Genomic DNA, 16007 nt, shown 5'->3' with positions numbered 1-16007 from the left:
CTTTTGAAGTGTTTCTGCTGTTTAAAAGTACAACACAATTTTTTGTCTGGTCCCTTATCAACTCATTTCTATCACTTGTTTTGATATAGCCTTTAGCTTTGGGCTTGAGTTGTCATTTTCCACTCATACACCTGAGTGTTCTTATGCAGCACTGTATATCAACCTTTGGCATCTGGCAACCCCTCCATCTGGGCCAACATAGAGCATCAGGGACTTACTGCAAGGCTGCAAAAGCGCCGTGTGAAAAAGAAATGCATCTTACGGAGCAAGCTGTAAAGATTGCTGGGAATCGAGTCCGGTCCACTTTAACTCTGTGAACTCTAGATTAGAAATGTCTCTTTGTCCTCAACTCACTCTCTCCTTCCTCCTCTGACCCTCCTTTCCCCTTTCTTCAGCCTGCTGGGGTATTGACAGGGATTTTAGAGGAGTGGAAGGTCTTTATCTCTCTGAGATGAGCTGCAATATGATTACAATCGATTGAGTGATTTACAGTTTAAAGCACCTTTCATTACTCTTGTGCTTTATAGAATTATAAATGACATACTGTATGTGAATATATATTATTATTATTGGATATTTATGTACCATCTTTCTTTAAGAAGCTAAATGTTCCTTTTAGATTTTAAATAACTAGAAGGACTCTACAACCTTGTGCAAACTGAAATTGAAGATAATGAAGCTTGGAAACTTTTCCTATACATAAAGCTATACTCTTGTGAGGATGTTAGGACACTGTTGTTCATCTAACTCTGGGGCAGAGGGAAAACAGTACAGGGTAGTTGCATTTTATTTTTGGGATAATAATTAATTCTCGATTTTCATAATTATAGACTAATTCTGCAGGCCAGAATTTTTATTTACTACCTAAAGTGGACAATAGGGCAAAAAAAACTTGTAATTCACTTAGCTTGGAAATTATGCAATATTTGATGGCTGATTTAATTTGGCAGAAGTCATGTAATCACAACCGCTTTGCATAAAGTAAGATGTTGTTAGTATTTTTATGTCACACTATCTCAAATGAGTATAATTTAAAAATCACATAAAAGGTGACCACATTGTATTTCTAATCATAAAAGTATTATTCCACAGATTTGGTTTAACATAACTATACTCATTATTCATAGAAATTAAGAAATCCTTTTCCCTACATCTCTAGTTAAATAGTGCCACACTCAAATTTCTCATCACTTATTTCATGAGGCCCTAGACTATATTTATGTATAATGTTTAAATAAATAAATATCATGTGTCTTTTAATTTGTTAAAGGCCACCTTCCCCTTTAAACCCCAAGGTACTCAACTAACAATGAGAAAACGAGGATCCAAGACTAAGGTGAGCATTTTATAAAGTCCTATAGAAGTTTCCAGCAAAATTATTCTTTCACTCAACAATCATCTAGATCAAAAGCACTGCCTTGTCCACAAAAGAATTCTGGATAAATAATGTCTTTAGTACTATAATTGCTACCATATTATCTGATCTAAATCTTCATCATTATAACAAACTCCTTCTTGCCTTATTTAATTATTTTATAAATAACCTTAAATTGTGTGTTATCTTAATGTCTTAGGGAAACGAGCCTTGTGTCCATGTGCTTATGAGTTGCCTTTCCCTCTCTCAAATATTCTTCTCTTCCACAGTTTGTATATATATATATAGATATATAGAGATACAGAGTCTTGAATCTGGGTGGTAATGTTTAATTTTAGCATTAGCCACAAGCTCACAGTTTGCCTTGGAATGCTTATCGGCTTCCAAGAGACATTTACAGGGAGAGACAGGCTCTAGGTTTGATAGCAGTAATTGTATTTAACTTGTAAGATACAAGGCTATTTATCTTGTGGCTAGGAATTCACGAAAGAGAAAGGAAGTTTGCCTTATAAAACAAAAATTAAAGAAAAAAATACGAAGCACCCTCTTGCTGCCCTCCCATCCCCCAAGCAAGACCAGTGAATAGGAAAACAGCTTTTCATCTAATAAGCTATCCCTCTCTACTAAGATATCATGCTAGAAGGAAAACGGGATCACAAAAGGAAAGAGGTTGCCCAAATCCCAAAAGGCCTAGCGGGTGACGTGGAGGAAGGCAGATGTCATAAATGCCCAGGGAAGTGCTGACTTCTAACTTGGCAGAAATTGGAGATTTAACTTGAGAGAACATTTCTACATTGTCAAGACTTGAGTTAAGAACAGAATTTCTGGGGCATGCATGTGTTCCAGAGTATCAAAGGGAATTTATGGAAGTAAGAGAATATGATTAAAAACTGAAGCTCTCAAGTCAGGTGGTTTTGGGCTGGAAGACCAGCATTTCCACTCACGCTGTGAGCCAGAGAAGTCCCTAAGATCTCTGGGACTCTTCCTAATCTGTAAAATGGGAGTAAAATGAACACCGCTTCAAGAGTTGTATCAAGGCTAAATAAGATGTTGCACACAAAGTGGGAAGTATTTAGTAAATGCGCAACAAAGGTCATCCATCACCATCTGGATGAATTTAGCTGAATGATGGTAGTATCTGCTGTTCTCTACATCTCTGGGACAACCACCTCATGAATCAAATGGCATTATTATCCCAGTGTCTGTGTAATGACAAAATGGATAAGTTCAGAAGGTATATGAAGGTAAATGCTCATTATTTTACTAATGATATAAATGAAGATTTACATTAATATAAAACAGATAAGAGGAAATAAGAGGAGCCCCATGACAGAGTGTTTAAGTTCGCATGCTCTGCTTCCCTCAGCCCAGAGTTTCACTGGTTCAGATGCTGGGCACGGACATGGCACCACTTGTCAGGCCACATTGAGGCAGTGTCCCACGTGCCACAACTAGAAGGACCTACAACTAAAAGTACACAACTATGTGCTGGAGGGATTTGGGGAGAAAAAAGCGGAAAACAAAAAAAGAAGATTGGCAACAGTTGTTAGCTCAGGTGCCAATCTTTAAAAAAAGAAAAAGGAGGAAATAAGAGAGTACGAATTCTGCTTAATCCAATATCAGCCACCTGAGGGCTGGCCTGAGACTGAGTGAGAAAACGTATTTAAATCCCTCAGTGCCTAGGACATGAGAATTGCACAATAAAATTAAACCTTCAGGGCCTCAGTCATACCAGCCACATCACCAGTGTGGCTACATGTGGTTAGTGGCCACCATATTGAATAGTACTGATAGCCAGTGTAAAAGAAGAGAGATATTTTCAGCTTTCTAAATATCAGTGATTCTGAGACCTAGTTGCCTATAGAATCATCTTTGGAGCTTTTTTAAAAATATGATGCCTGGACCAGGACTTCTCAAATTTTACTCTGCACATGAATCACCTGGGGATCTTGTTAAAATGCAGATTCCGATTCAGTTGGCCTGGGGTGGGACCTAACATTCTACCTTTTTAACAAGCTTCTAGGTCACGCCATCACTGCTGACCCACGAACTACAGACCAGATCAGTTAAATTAGATTACCTGGAACTGGGGCCTTAGCACACACAGTTTATTAAAAGTTTCCAGAAGAATCTCATTTACAGTGAGGTTAAAGAACATTGCTTCACATAAAAATATCTATTGAAAAGATTTTTTTAAACATTTTTTCACCAAAGACTAACCCAGCAGGTTGAAAGTCCCTTGGAAATAGATACTTTCCTACTTGTGAATCCTAATTCATTCCTGACATATTGGAAAGAATGGCTATTTAGCAGTCTAAGTATTCCAGTTGCACTGGTTTGATAGATTAATTGATACGTTGTGTGAACAAACGTTTGAAGAACTTATATGTAAGATGGTTTTAAAATGTACCTAGCAATGTTCAAACACATTCATTAAGCGAGCCTCTCTCTAGATACTGTTACATCTCTGCAGTCTTGAAATCATGTTCAAATACGGCTTTCCCTCTTGATCGTATTTATACTTATTCCCTTTGCAGGACTTCGCTATCTATGTTCTTTTCTCCTGTTGAAGTGAAAGTAACACTAGTCCTGAATGGATGAATGAGCAGGTAGATGGGGTTTGTTTTAATATGTGCTTCAAATCTGGCAGGGCTTCAAATGTTTGCAGGCAAAAACGGTAAGAAAAGGGAAAGAAAACCTTCTGGCTAGGAATTAATGAAAACCCAAGAAATTTCAGCATCATGTCAAGTATATAGACTTATTTTTAACCCTTCGGTGTCTCAATAATCCATGATGAGATGTGGACAAAAACATCTCTCCCATCCCCAGGTATACTGTGTTAACTATGAAAGGACAATAAGCATTTGAAACAAAATATGTCGGAGACTTTCTTTCAACTGGGGGTTATTTTGGCCCCCAGAGGGCATGTGTGGAGACATGCTACTGGCATCTAGAGAGTAGAGGTCAAGGATGCTGCTAAACATCCTACAATGCACAGGACAGCCCCTCCACAGCAAGGAATTATCCAGCCCAAAGCATGACTAGTGCCAAGGCTGAGAAGCTCTACTAAGCAAACTACTCCACGGAAGGATTTCTATTTGAGAAAACTTTTGATGGAAAAAAACATAAACAAAAAAAACGGAAAACCAAGGGTTGGTATCAATAAAATTGTGACTCTGATAACAGAAAAATGGGCAGGAAATTTGAGGTAGAGCAATCTGAGATCAGGCTAGGAATGTTGGCTCTATCCCTTAAGCTGTGTGATACTGGGTAGGTTATTTAGCCTCTCAGAGTCTCCATAATGCAACCTTAATAGAGGTATGGCAGGAATAATAATACCAAACCCAGTTCCTTCACAGGATGGAGTGAGGCTCAAATGTAATAATGTATATGAAGGCACTTTGAGCATCAGTAAGCACTTAGCAATGTTTTTACTTTCAATGCCTGTAAAGCTAAGGTTCTGGGGAATTTGACACATTCAAATATAAAGAGTTTTCTAATGTCCTTAAAGTGAAGCCACTTCTACATCCTTTTCACGTTTCGAATTGGGTAGTCAAACAGGATTTAAGTATAGGTCATCAGTGGGCATTTTATCGACTGAGGAAGGAGAATCCAATTGAGTACTTCAACTGACTTGGTTTGCGGCATTGAGGAAAAAAAAAGAAAAACAGTTGAGACCGGGCTCTCATCAGCACCACTTGCCGAGGAAAGATAGAAAGTCCTGCACAGCCCAGCTGCTTATCAGTCTTCACTTCCCAGGAAGCCTGGCTCTGACCTGAAAAGCGCCTTACGGCACATGCTCAGCGTTCTAATAGCCCTGATGACACAACCAGCCACCCACTCGCAGCACAAGGAGGATCTCTAACAATCCCACTCAGCCCAGCCTCCAGGGGGCCAAATCTGGGGCTAAAATTAATTTCCCACGCTCAACTCACCTTTCACCTCCCCTCGCTCCTCTCCACCAGTGCATTGTGTCAAGACAGCAGCGAGAGCTTTATAAGGCACATTTGTCAGTCCCTAGATGAGAACTCTGGGCTGATTCTTCTTTTATTTCCCTCTCCTGTTCCTTAGACTTTCTATTTTCAGGTTCAAAGAAAGAAGTTGCTTTTGAGTTCTATCCCCCAGAATGAAGTGATATAAGATTCTGATGGTGATAGAACTATTTTCGTTTTGGATCCTTCCTGATTCACAAAGAACGAATGCTACGTGCCCTGTGCCCAGCTGGTTTCTAAATATTTCACAGTGGGATGTTTCAGGATGTAAAATCCTCTAAATGCCCAGAAGAAGATTCTGGAGTTGACCCATTCATCTTGATGCACAGGAACCTGGTGAGCAGGAACAATTACCGGAGAGCACGCCCTCAGAATGAGATAATGTAAGCGAACATTCTGTAGGAGCTCCTCTATGAATCTTTACTGTTTAAATATTAGCAATAAAGTAGCACAACTGAATTCCACTTGATGGTTTCTATACTCATCACTATCAATAAAACAGAACGGCTTGGAAAAAGGAGGATATATCACGTTTGCAGAAACTGTGTCAAGATTGACTGGCCAGGTGGCTTTGTTCTTTGACGCCCAGAAAGAGGGGGTATTTTCATTTTATGGTTTAAAATACGTTAAGTAAATATTGCCAGGTCACTCTAATAGATGCTTTAAATTTAGTTAAATGGATTCATTGAATAGCAAAGGAAGGCAGGTAGGAGAGAAAATAAGTTATCTAAAGCTCAAAAGGTGAGCCACTCCTAGGAAGTCTTGGCAGAGTGGAATGTGAAACCAGAATGTTGGACTTTTCGAAATCACTTTGCAATCTAGGCAACAAAGTAAGATGATAACTCCTTTAAATACTCAGTATTCTTTCAATTGCTTTATGAAAGCCCATTGTCATTTTTTTACGGAGGACAGCTTAGACTTCTTACAAATGAGTCTTTTACCACAGTTAAAAGAACTTTTCCTTTCTAAAGGGGGATTTTTGATTCCACATCTCACAATAACCACCTTTGTGTGGTTACAGGTACTGACCTTTGTAATATGACACTTCTAAAAAGGAATAAATCTAAGATGATACAGGAAGAAAGATCTTCATTTCTATCTATGTGTTTTTCAAAATATCCCCCAATTTGCTGTGGGAACAATAGTGGAAATCATGTCCAGCTGGGAACGGGAGAATCTGGTCCTAGCTCTGTCCTTCATTTACTGTGTGATCATAGGAAAAACACAGTATCTCCTGGGTCTCTTTTTAAATTTGAAATGGAGAATAAAAACATCCACCCTATCCAATTCACTGGCTATTTAGTAATTAAGATGAGGTAATCTGCATGAATGATTTTGTAATAGTAAAAAATGCTACCCAAACGTTTGGTAATCCACAAAGCTAATATTTATTAAGTAATGACTTAATCGACCCAGCATTATGTCAAATATTTTACATCTGCTGAACTCACTTACTCTTCGCATTAGACCTGAAAAGTAAGTATTATCATTACTCCATTTTACAGACTAGGAAACAGATTAGGGAGGTTAAATAATTTGCCTAAGGTTAGGAATTGGATCACCAAATAAGAGGAATAAGCACTTACTTAGAGAACCAAGAAAGCACGGAGAGTCAAAAATGAGGAGAAAGAATTTGAAATATTTTTAAAGGAGTACAGTGATCATCAGTGAAGAAAAATCAGAACTGTTAGAAATTCTTACACTTATTTTATGGTTATTGTATTTTGAATTATATGCGGGGGGAGGCATCAAATATTTCAGTGGTTAGGGCATTTCAAGGTCTTGATCCAGCCTGCCTTAGACTCACAGCGACTGGCATCAAGATCCCAACTCCAGCCAGTTGACTCCAAAGCCCATAGTTATACAGACTATACTGTGTCAGGTCCTGTAATAATAACACATATCATTACCAAATGACAGTTCCAACAGTTACTAGTAATAATAGTTTTCAGTGGGAAGCAACACCATTAAAGAAAGGTTTATTCTGTTTTGAAAACATAAGAAGAAACCCATAATTTGGAACTAAAACTACAAAGAGATAGGCACACAGCAAGGATCACTGTTTTTCTTACATGTCTGTGGCTTTAAAATGACCACTAAAGAGCCTTATCATCACTGGCAGCAAACTTGTGGATTCTATATTGGCTCAGGGCAAGTGGTTAACATCAATTTAGAAATCTTTGAAATTCCTAACAGAAACACAACAAACCCTACAGCAGCACTAGCAGGGCCAACGATAATATGTATAGAGAGAGATTGATTTTTCCTGTGAGCAAATGAGCAGCTTTTACGATCTCAGGCTATTTGATTCCCCCCACCCCAAGCCCCCAGAGTTTAAGCCAGAAGCATTTAAAAATCAGGTCTATTAGTGTCTAGTGAATTTGGATGATGGTGAGAATTCACAGTAGCAGCTCACACCTCTGGCTCTCTTCAAAGGCTCAAAGATAAATGCATAAGGTCATTTTTTGTGCCTTAATCTAAGAAGTGCTAAGAGTATGATAGGAGACTCCTAGAAAAGGCTGAACTGGATATTGTACGGAGATTGAGATAGTGGATAAATGGGTAGGTGGGGCTTTTTCTTCAGTACCTTGGGGGTCTTTTCTGCTGTTTGTGGATGCTCCCATAATTCTTAAACCAGATATTGGAAGACTGGCTATTAGGAGAAAAAACCCAGTAGCACAGTTACTTCTGATTGGCTTTTAAAGAAAATTAATGCTGAATTAGGCATGAAAATAAAATACAGCCTTCAAGTCATTAAAAATTTTGGGGCCACAAATAGTCAAATTTACTTTATACATTTCTCTTAAGTTTGATTATTATTAGCTAAACAGCTCTTAAACTTCTAGGAATGTGCTTCTGGCTTCCTCTTCTCTGTGTCTACCTCATTATAATGGAAGGGAGAGGATAATAGAAAATGATGGGAAGTTGGAGGGTAGGAGATAAAGAGTTAGACATAGCAACATGCCCATATTAGTGAAAATTTCAATATTCGAAGCTATTCTCTTGCATCTACCAGGTGATAATGCAATTGCGGAGCAAAGCCATTAGCCCAAGTATTTTCCTTTCCATTCCTGGAACTTTTCTGATCAGGGTTCAGGGCTCTTTTCCTGGGATATGTGGGAGATGAGAGAGAAAAGCTAAGGGATTATTTGAAGGATCTCTTTTAAAGAAGGCAACCTTTCCTCGCATTGCCCTTGATTCCGCCATCTGGCTCTGGGAGTTTGTTGGCAAATGCTCCTTAACTATAAAATTTAAACAGATGATTAACCTCTCTCCCTCCCACACCAGCATGCTTGCTATTAAAATGCCTACTAGGACCAATCTCTGAATATCAAGGCAGGCTTAGTGTAAGTAAAAGAAAAAAATTGGCAATGTCAACCAAATGAATTAAATTCCATCCTTAGTTTTTCTCTCATTATTATCCTGACTTGATGTTTATCAATTCAGGTTTAGTAAACCTCCTTTCACAGTCTTTCCCAAATCTCTGGCCATCTGTACCTTCAACCATACCTGACTCAATGGTACCACAAAGTCCAGATTATTCCATGATTATCAACGATAGCTCATGATAGAGATGTAGAGATGGTGCCCCTTCCCTCCATTGGTCATCATTTGCAGTACCCTGGGAAACCTACAATAATTGTATTTGGTATGAGCCAGTCAGGCAGTATTAGTCAGGTTGACAAAAAGTGTTCAGTGCATAGTTAGTAAGTCTCCAGAAGCTCCCTACACTGGACCAAGTCTTAAAGAAATAACATATCTTCTCATCCAAAAAACATGAATGTATGCTTAATATTCAGTGTTTTATGATTTGGTGATGGTCATGAGAAAATCACCATTTAGGAGTAAGAATGGGAGAGCAAAAGAGAGTATAGTCATTGAGAGTGAAACATGTACCTGTGGGATAATGTTCATTCACTGGCCAGTTGTCCACTTGAAGTGTGGCATTGCCACCGTTCCTAGTGAAGCGCACCACGTGGTATTTACCATCATTTACAGGGGTTCTCTCCTCTTTAATAGAGATGTCAACTGTGCCAATATTGAAGACAACTCCAATTTTCCCCTGTTCCTGTAATAAAGAAATACAAAAGGCATAATTATCACTAACCACAAGGTTTTCTCCCTTTAAAGTTGATCCTACAACTAACAATAAATCCGTAGGTGCCCAGAGGGAGCTGTCAGCATGAAGTTAATAATAGTATCCTACATTTCATCCTGAACATAAAAACCAATGATAGAAAGCCACCCAAATTGCTCTCACAGGCTGCACTGCACAGGTTACATCATTTGATTGCCTTCAACAGATATCAAAGCTGGAACCACATAGTTACCTAACAACTGTGTAGTGACACTGCCAAGTTCAGTTCTGTGAGATGCATTAGGCCCATTTCCTAGGAGAAGCTAATAAGACACTGGACCCTAGATCACCTCACAATACAGATTTAGGATTAAAGAAGAAATATGAGCCTGCTTGCACATTTTGAGGGAATCAAGGTCAAGGGGAGGGGTACAGAATGGTTAGGAGTCAATGGCAGAGGAGCTAGAACTATAAAACCACTCCTGATGATACTTGCTGTAGGTCCAAACCACATAGAAAAAGGCATCTTCAGTAGAGGCCAGAGAAACTGAGCTGGGGTTTTCAGGGTCAGATGGCTGCCACCCTTCCCACACCTGTAGCCCTACTCTTAAGGCTATCCCAAGAGAGGGATGTAACAGTCAGCGCTATAGCTTTATGGTACACAGCAGAAGAGAAACTGTGTGGCCCCCAAAAGACTTTGGGGAGAGAAAACGCAATGAATTCCAGAAGCTTAACTCTATACCAGTGAAGGTGATGATTATGGTGATGGTGATGGTGGTGGTGAAGGTGGAGGTAACGACATAATCCACCTCCTCGGAAGTGCTCAGAGACGCTGAAATATAAATAACAATGCTATTCAAACTCTTGCTCTTTTCCTCTAATAATTGATCATGACTAGGCGTTAGAATTAGTATTCACAATGAAACATAAAATGAAAGTAACCTTACTGAGTAGACATAATCAGGCTCTCTCACCCTCATGGAAATGGATCTCCGCATGCAGGGTGTCATGAGGGATGGGCAAGGAGAGAAAGGAGACATCTTTTTCCATTTCTATAGTTGCCTGATTATTGGCTAAGCAATAGGGTGGACATCCAAGGATAATAAAATTTAGTTGTAATTCTGATGTTCTGCAAGACTGAGTCACAACATCTGTCCACATACTCTGTTATCCTCTATTTCCTTATTCAAGAAAGAGAAGGAGAAGAACAAGGAGGAAGAGGAGGAGGAGGAGATGGGAAAAGAAGTCTAGAATCCACATAAACTAAGATGTAGGAAAGATTGCACTGCATCTCAAATTTGGTAATTTAGTTCATTCATTCATTTATTCATTCAGCACATAAATACAATATTTATTAAGTACTTATTTTGCTTAAATTCAAAAAATTAAAACTTCTGGTGAGATTTCAGGCACTGGTTTCCATATAGTTTGGTACACTTTACTTATTTTTCCAAAAGACAGGCTTTCCTCAACTTGACAATTTTCCTTTAGTATGCGAACACATCTTGTTTCCAATAAAAAAAAATAGATAAGTATCTGGGAGTCTCGATCTTAGAAAACAGGAACATAAGCTGATCAACAAAAGCTGCTTTCAGCCTGCAGTATGGTGAGCTGTAGGGTGGATATCATTGCTTCCTTTGTGCCCAGACAGGATAGTACACCACGTAAAATGATGTCTGCAACTCCCATGTTCTGTTCTCTGGGAAACGTAATACAGGTGCCTCCCCAAATGGTGACTAAACATACTCATGATTTCTTAAATCGCTGTTTATATGCTCTCAGTTTTGTTTTGTTTTTTCATCTCTGTATCTCCAGCGCTAATCAAAGTCCCTTGCTCTAAAATATGAGGCATAGATATGTGAACCTGATGATGGGTTCTTTTGCATCTTTCATGCCCACAATTAATAATATTAAGATATATGTTATTCTTTCCCCTTCCCTAGAAATTAAGAAATGACAACATGACCTTTTTGCTTTCTCTTAAAGAGTTGGCATTCGTTTCTTTTTTTTTTTTGAAGAGATTTTTTTTAAAGATTGGCACCCGAGCTAACATCTGTTGTCAATCTTTTCTTTTTTGTCCTCCTCCTTCTTCTTCCTAAAGCCCCCCAGTACATAATTGTATCTGCTAGTTGTGAGTGCCTGCAGTCGTGCTATGTGGAACGCCACCTCAGCATGGCCTGATGAGCGGTGTCATGTCCGTGCCCAGGATTCGAACCAGCGAAACCCTGGGCCACACTGTGAACTTAACCACTCGGCCACAGGGCTGGCCGCTGGCACTCATTTCTAAGGATGTGTGTGTATGTGTGTTTGTGTGTTGGTACCTAATCATCCTCATGCCTAAATAAGCTAGGCTATTATAACTTGAGTCATAACCTGTTTAACAGAATGAAAGGACTGGAGGAGTTAAGAAACCATGACTGCAGACACCATTACTCCTCTGCCCACCCCACAAGGTGGGCTGTTTATCGCACCACTGTTCTTCAATGAGAAACCACTATATAAATCCTGGAGGCATGGAAAGGACTGCTGGTGATTCAATTCACCTCTGAGTCGCTAATTAATCGTGGATGGAGAACAGCTTTAAGGGGAGAGAGGAGACCTTTAAACCAGCATTCTGCAGCTTTTCAGCAACAGCAGTGGCAAAGTACAGTTCTGGCTCAGTGAGTTGGCTGATGAGGGAGATATATTCTTGGAGAGATTTTCTGCAAGATCCATAATAGATTCAGGAAAAGAAAAGATTTAATCTCTGCCAGAATAAATATTTGGTCCTTATCTTAGGCACCACACATTTGCCATTGCAATCACTGTTTTGGAGAGATCTTCTTAATCCTGCTAGTACGCTGCCAGTGTCAGTAGAGACCCTTACCCAGATGCTTCATTGTGCTTCCCGCAGTGGTAAATGTGGCTGTGCTAGACCTCAGATGTGGTCTCTTTACCCACAGTAATAAGATTTCATTACTGTAACCTCTTTGTCATTTGTCTTGGGACCACAGTGGCATGATAATCTGTGGCTAACTGCTTTGTCTCAGTTCGTTATAAGCCTTGTGGCAAATACTCATATAGTTTCCCAGGCTTGAATCCATCATGCTCAACTACCTTGAAAATAAACTCTGCTGGTTCACGTGTCCAGAGAAGAGAAGATGTGAAGGAGTCAGCCTTGACTGACCTTTGTCAAATTACTTAGCTTTTCTGAACCCTATTCTTGACAATATGTTATGGGGACAGGATAACAGCTTCACATGTATCATAGGGCTATTCTTAGGCTGAAATGATATGATTAAGATGACAGCACTTTATAATAATAAAATATTATACAATTATGAGGGATAAATGAGATCAGGAGAATGAACCATCCATTATTTGTTCATACATAACACTCTGTGATTATTGGAAAAGTTCATTGGTTCCATAGGACAAACATGGGTTTCAGCATAGCATGGTTCAAATAATACCTCTAAGTCTTAAAGCTGGATGATCTTGGGCAAGTTATTTAACTTCTTATTTCTCTTCTATAAAAGGATGTGCGGAGGGAGGGAGAAGTGAATTGCAACCTCTGAAGCTTTTTGGGAGCATTCTAGAAGAACACACACATGTGAAGAACCTGGCACGTGGTTGTGTATACTTTGGGACCTCAATAAACATCAGTCATCTTTTCCCTTTCTTTCCTCTCATTACTGTAGTTGAAAGTAGTGTCACGAGCTAAGGACTTGTTGGTTTCGCGACACTGTCATCAAGAAATATTTTGAAAACAAGTGTAAATTTTAGCAAACAGAAACTTAGAAAACAACATTTGCACAGTTAATTTCCTGTCACAATTTGGTAGTTGTTCTCTCTCCACATTCCTTGGTGCCTTTTATAAGCCTCTCCAAGACAAGCAAAGTGTTGTTGCAAAAATAGCATGACTATAAATTTTAATAACTCCACACCCATCACCACTAAAGTTGCTACCAAGGCAAACACTTCAATCTATGTTCTTCCTCAATATTAAAAAACAAAGACAAGTGGTAAATCAGAAGACGTTGTCATAGAATCCTCAAGTGTATTCAGGACAAAACTGAACGGTACAGAAAACAGCTGTCTTTAAATAGCCAGTAAGTCATTCTTCATCAGTAATGATAGTTTATGAGCCCACCTGGTTCCTCAGATTAGCCTGGCTCCAGCTTTCTGATCTTCCCTCAGCCACATTACAGTTATTGCTGTAGAGGTGACCCAAGAGATGCTACCAACACTGCGGTCAGATTTCAGGAGCAGAAATGCACAAGGGCAAGAAAAATCCTCAGGAATAAAGATCTCCCTGAAGGCAATCTCTTCATTTGTTCCAGAGTGCCCCCAGGGAAAGCAGAATGCATCATCCACTCTTTTAGAAAATTGCAGCTGACAGAAACAGAACTGGAACTCCCAAATGTATGCCAGGGAGATAAGCAAAGGGAGCAGTTCTCAGCAGCTTAACTTCTAGGCTTCCCCCAAAATTTGTGACATCAGTGCTAGGCAATAATACAGGAAGAACAACGTGCATGTGATCCATCTTTGTGCCAGACACTGTCAGGCCTTCCATACCCATTACAAAGTCTGAGTCACAGTAAGGAAAGTAACCAGGGGCACTGTTTACTACATTTTTCTAGTTCTTCCCCATTACAGGGTCATAGTAAGAACTAACTTCTGGGTCCCCTTGTGATGTGTAGGGCCAAGAACAGTGTTGACCAAGAAATATGGTGTCACTCCTGAGCCATGCATTTAATAGCTGGTATGAGAGCCACCAGAGTTCTCCCATTGGCTCTCAACTCACTGCACCCAGTAAATTCCTGGTGGCGGCTTCTTCATCAGCTTGGGTCATTGAGTGAGGATGGCAACAAGCCAATTTGCAATGGACATGGAACATGACTGAGAAACAAAGCATAGTTCCTTTATGCCACCAAATATTTGAAGCTGTTTGTTACTGCAGCAGGACCAAGACTACCTTGATGGACAGAGTACGTGCTGAGTAAAAATTCTTTGATAGAAGAATTTCAAATTCTCACAATTCCCCTCCATATTTTATACGTTAAAAAGATGGAGAGTCAGAGAATTGGGAATTTACACAACTAATATAATATGTGTTCAAGATTAGAATTCAGGTTTGTCTGACTTTAAAATCCATGGGTTTTTCACTTTGCTATGTTTCAGTCATAAGTATTACATGTTGCAACTGAGTTATTCATGTAAAATGGCGTATACAGCACATATTATGTAAATTCTGTCTGCCCACCCCGCCTAATGCGTCTGCTTAGCCTCATTGTGGGTTTCTTGCATGTAGGGATCCTAGCAGGTGCTCAGTAAATATTTGTTAAATCCATGAATAAGTGAATGAGTAATGAATAAGAATGTGTAGTTGTAATAGAAACAAGTTATGATAATAACTTTTTATGTCACAGGAGGCTAAACAGAATTTGAACAGTAGAGGATAAAGTAGAGAACTGGTAATCTATATTCAGATGTTTTTGCAATACGTCTTGGGCAAAACGCGTAGTCTCGTGCTTTATATATGCAATCTGTAAACTACAAAAAGTGAGGAACAATTTACGTGATTCATCAGATAATTTTGACTGAGGGGGGATTTTATTGAAGTTCCTTAGAATAAAACACTCTGCATTTAGTAGAACGTATTATGGGTTCTTTTCATGGTTATTAACTGCCTTTCAGTGAAGATCATCAGTCCATGCTTTCAATGTCAGGGTCTCCTTGATGTAGACCTAGAACAATTGTTAGCTAATAAGCGGTGAGTGTGCAGAGCCATGACTATTGAAGGGTTCAAGAAATAAAAGAGACCAGGTCTCTCCCTGGAGCAGTCTGAGGTAGAGAATAAGACCATTAGGAATCACCCAACCTGATAAGACTCCAACTGTGGAGATTGGAGAGAGTTTGGACTTTTATTAACATCCCATGACAATGACCCAGTCCCTTTCCCTTGAGGAGCTTAAGTGTGGCTATGACAGGAAGGACAGGTGAATAGAAAATGTCTGCTCTGGGTTCCATAAGCTTTTAAGATTTAGAATCAGAAGACCTGGGCCTCATCAAGGCTCCGCATCTTCTTGTCCAGGTGATCTTGAGCAGATCTCTCAACTATCCAAAGGTCAAGCTATCTGTATGAAAAATGAGAATAACTATATAAAGACAACAGTAATAATAATGATACCTCTATTATGTGGTACTTAAGAGAAATAAAATTTTGGCAAATTCTGAAGTGCTCTGCAAAGGATGCTATAACAATGATGCTAATGGTGGAGTGAAGATGGTGATAATTGTGAAGATGGTGGAGTTAACTGAGAAACAGTATGACAGATGACAGATGAGTCAGAGGCTTTTGCACATGCCCTGCAGGATAAGGTCCTCTTTAGAATGACTGTCTCCCAAACAAGATCATCAGCTGCGGAATCTGTGTAAATTGTCCCTTGAAATTTCACGTTAAATGGCTTGGAAATGAATTCTATTTTCCTAACTCTGCACAGGTCTCAATGACCTTTGCACACACCCTGCAAGATTGCATCCACCTCTCCCCTTGTCTGCTGTCGTGCCTCTTCTGTTG

The 16007-nt window shown here is 39.4% G+C and overlaps 1 protein-coding gene across 24 annotated transcripts in view; it reads right to left on the bottom strand.

Moving 5' to 3' along the window:
• Positions 1 to 16007, bottom strand: part of NRXN3 (neurexin 3) — a 1439541-nt gene that overhangs the window by 159019 nt on the left and 1264515 nt on the right. For all 24 annotated transcript variants that reach the window (XR_011504710.1, XR_011504711.1, XR_011504714.1 and 21 more), the window contains one exon: positions 9265 to 9436. Coding sequence is in view for 19 of the 24 variants with exons in the window: in XM_070514127.1 (XP_070370228.1) it covers positions 9265 to 9436 (172 nt within the window). In the remaining 5 variants the exon portion in view is untranslated. The remainder of the gene's footprint in view (positions 1 to 9264; positions 9437 to 16007) is intronic.

Source organism: Equus asinus, chromosome 7 (genome assembly GCF_041296235.1).
Source record: "Equus asinus isolate D_3611 breed Donkey chromosome 7, EquAss-T2T_v2, whole genome shotgun sequence".
In the NCBI taxonomy this organism is placed as follows: Eukaryota; Metazoa; Chordata; class Mammalia; order Perissodactyla; family Equidae; genus Equus; species Equus asinus.
Note: the sequence above shows the minus strand (reverse complement) of the source record. Positions and strands in the feature narration are given on the sequence as shown.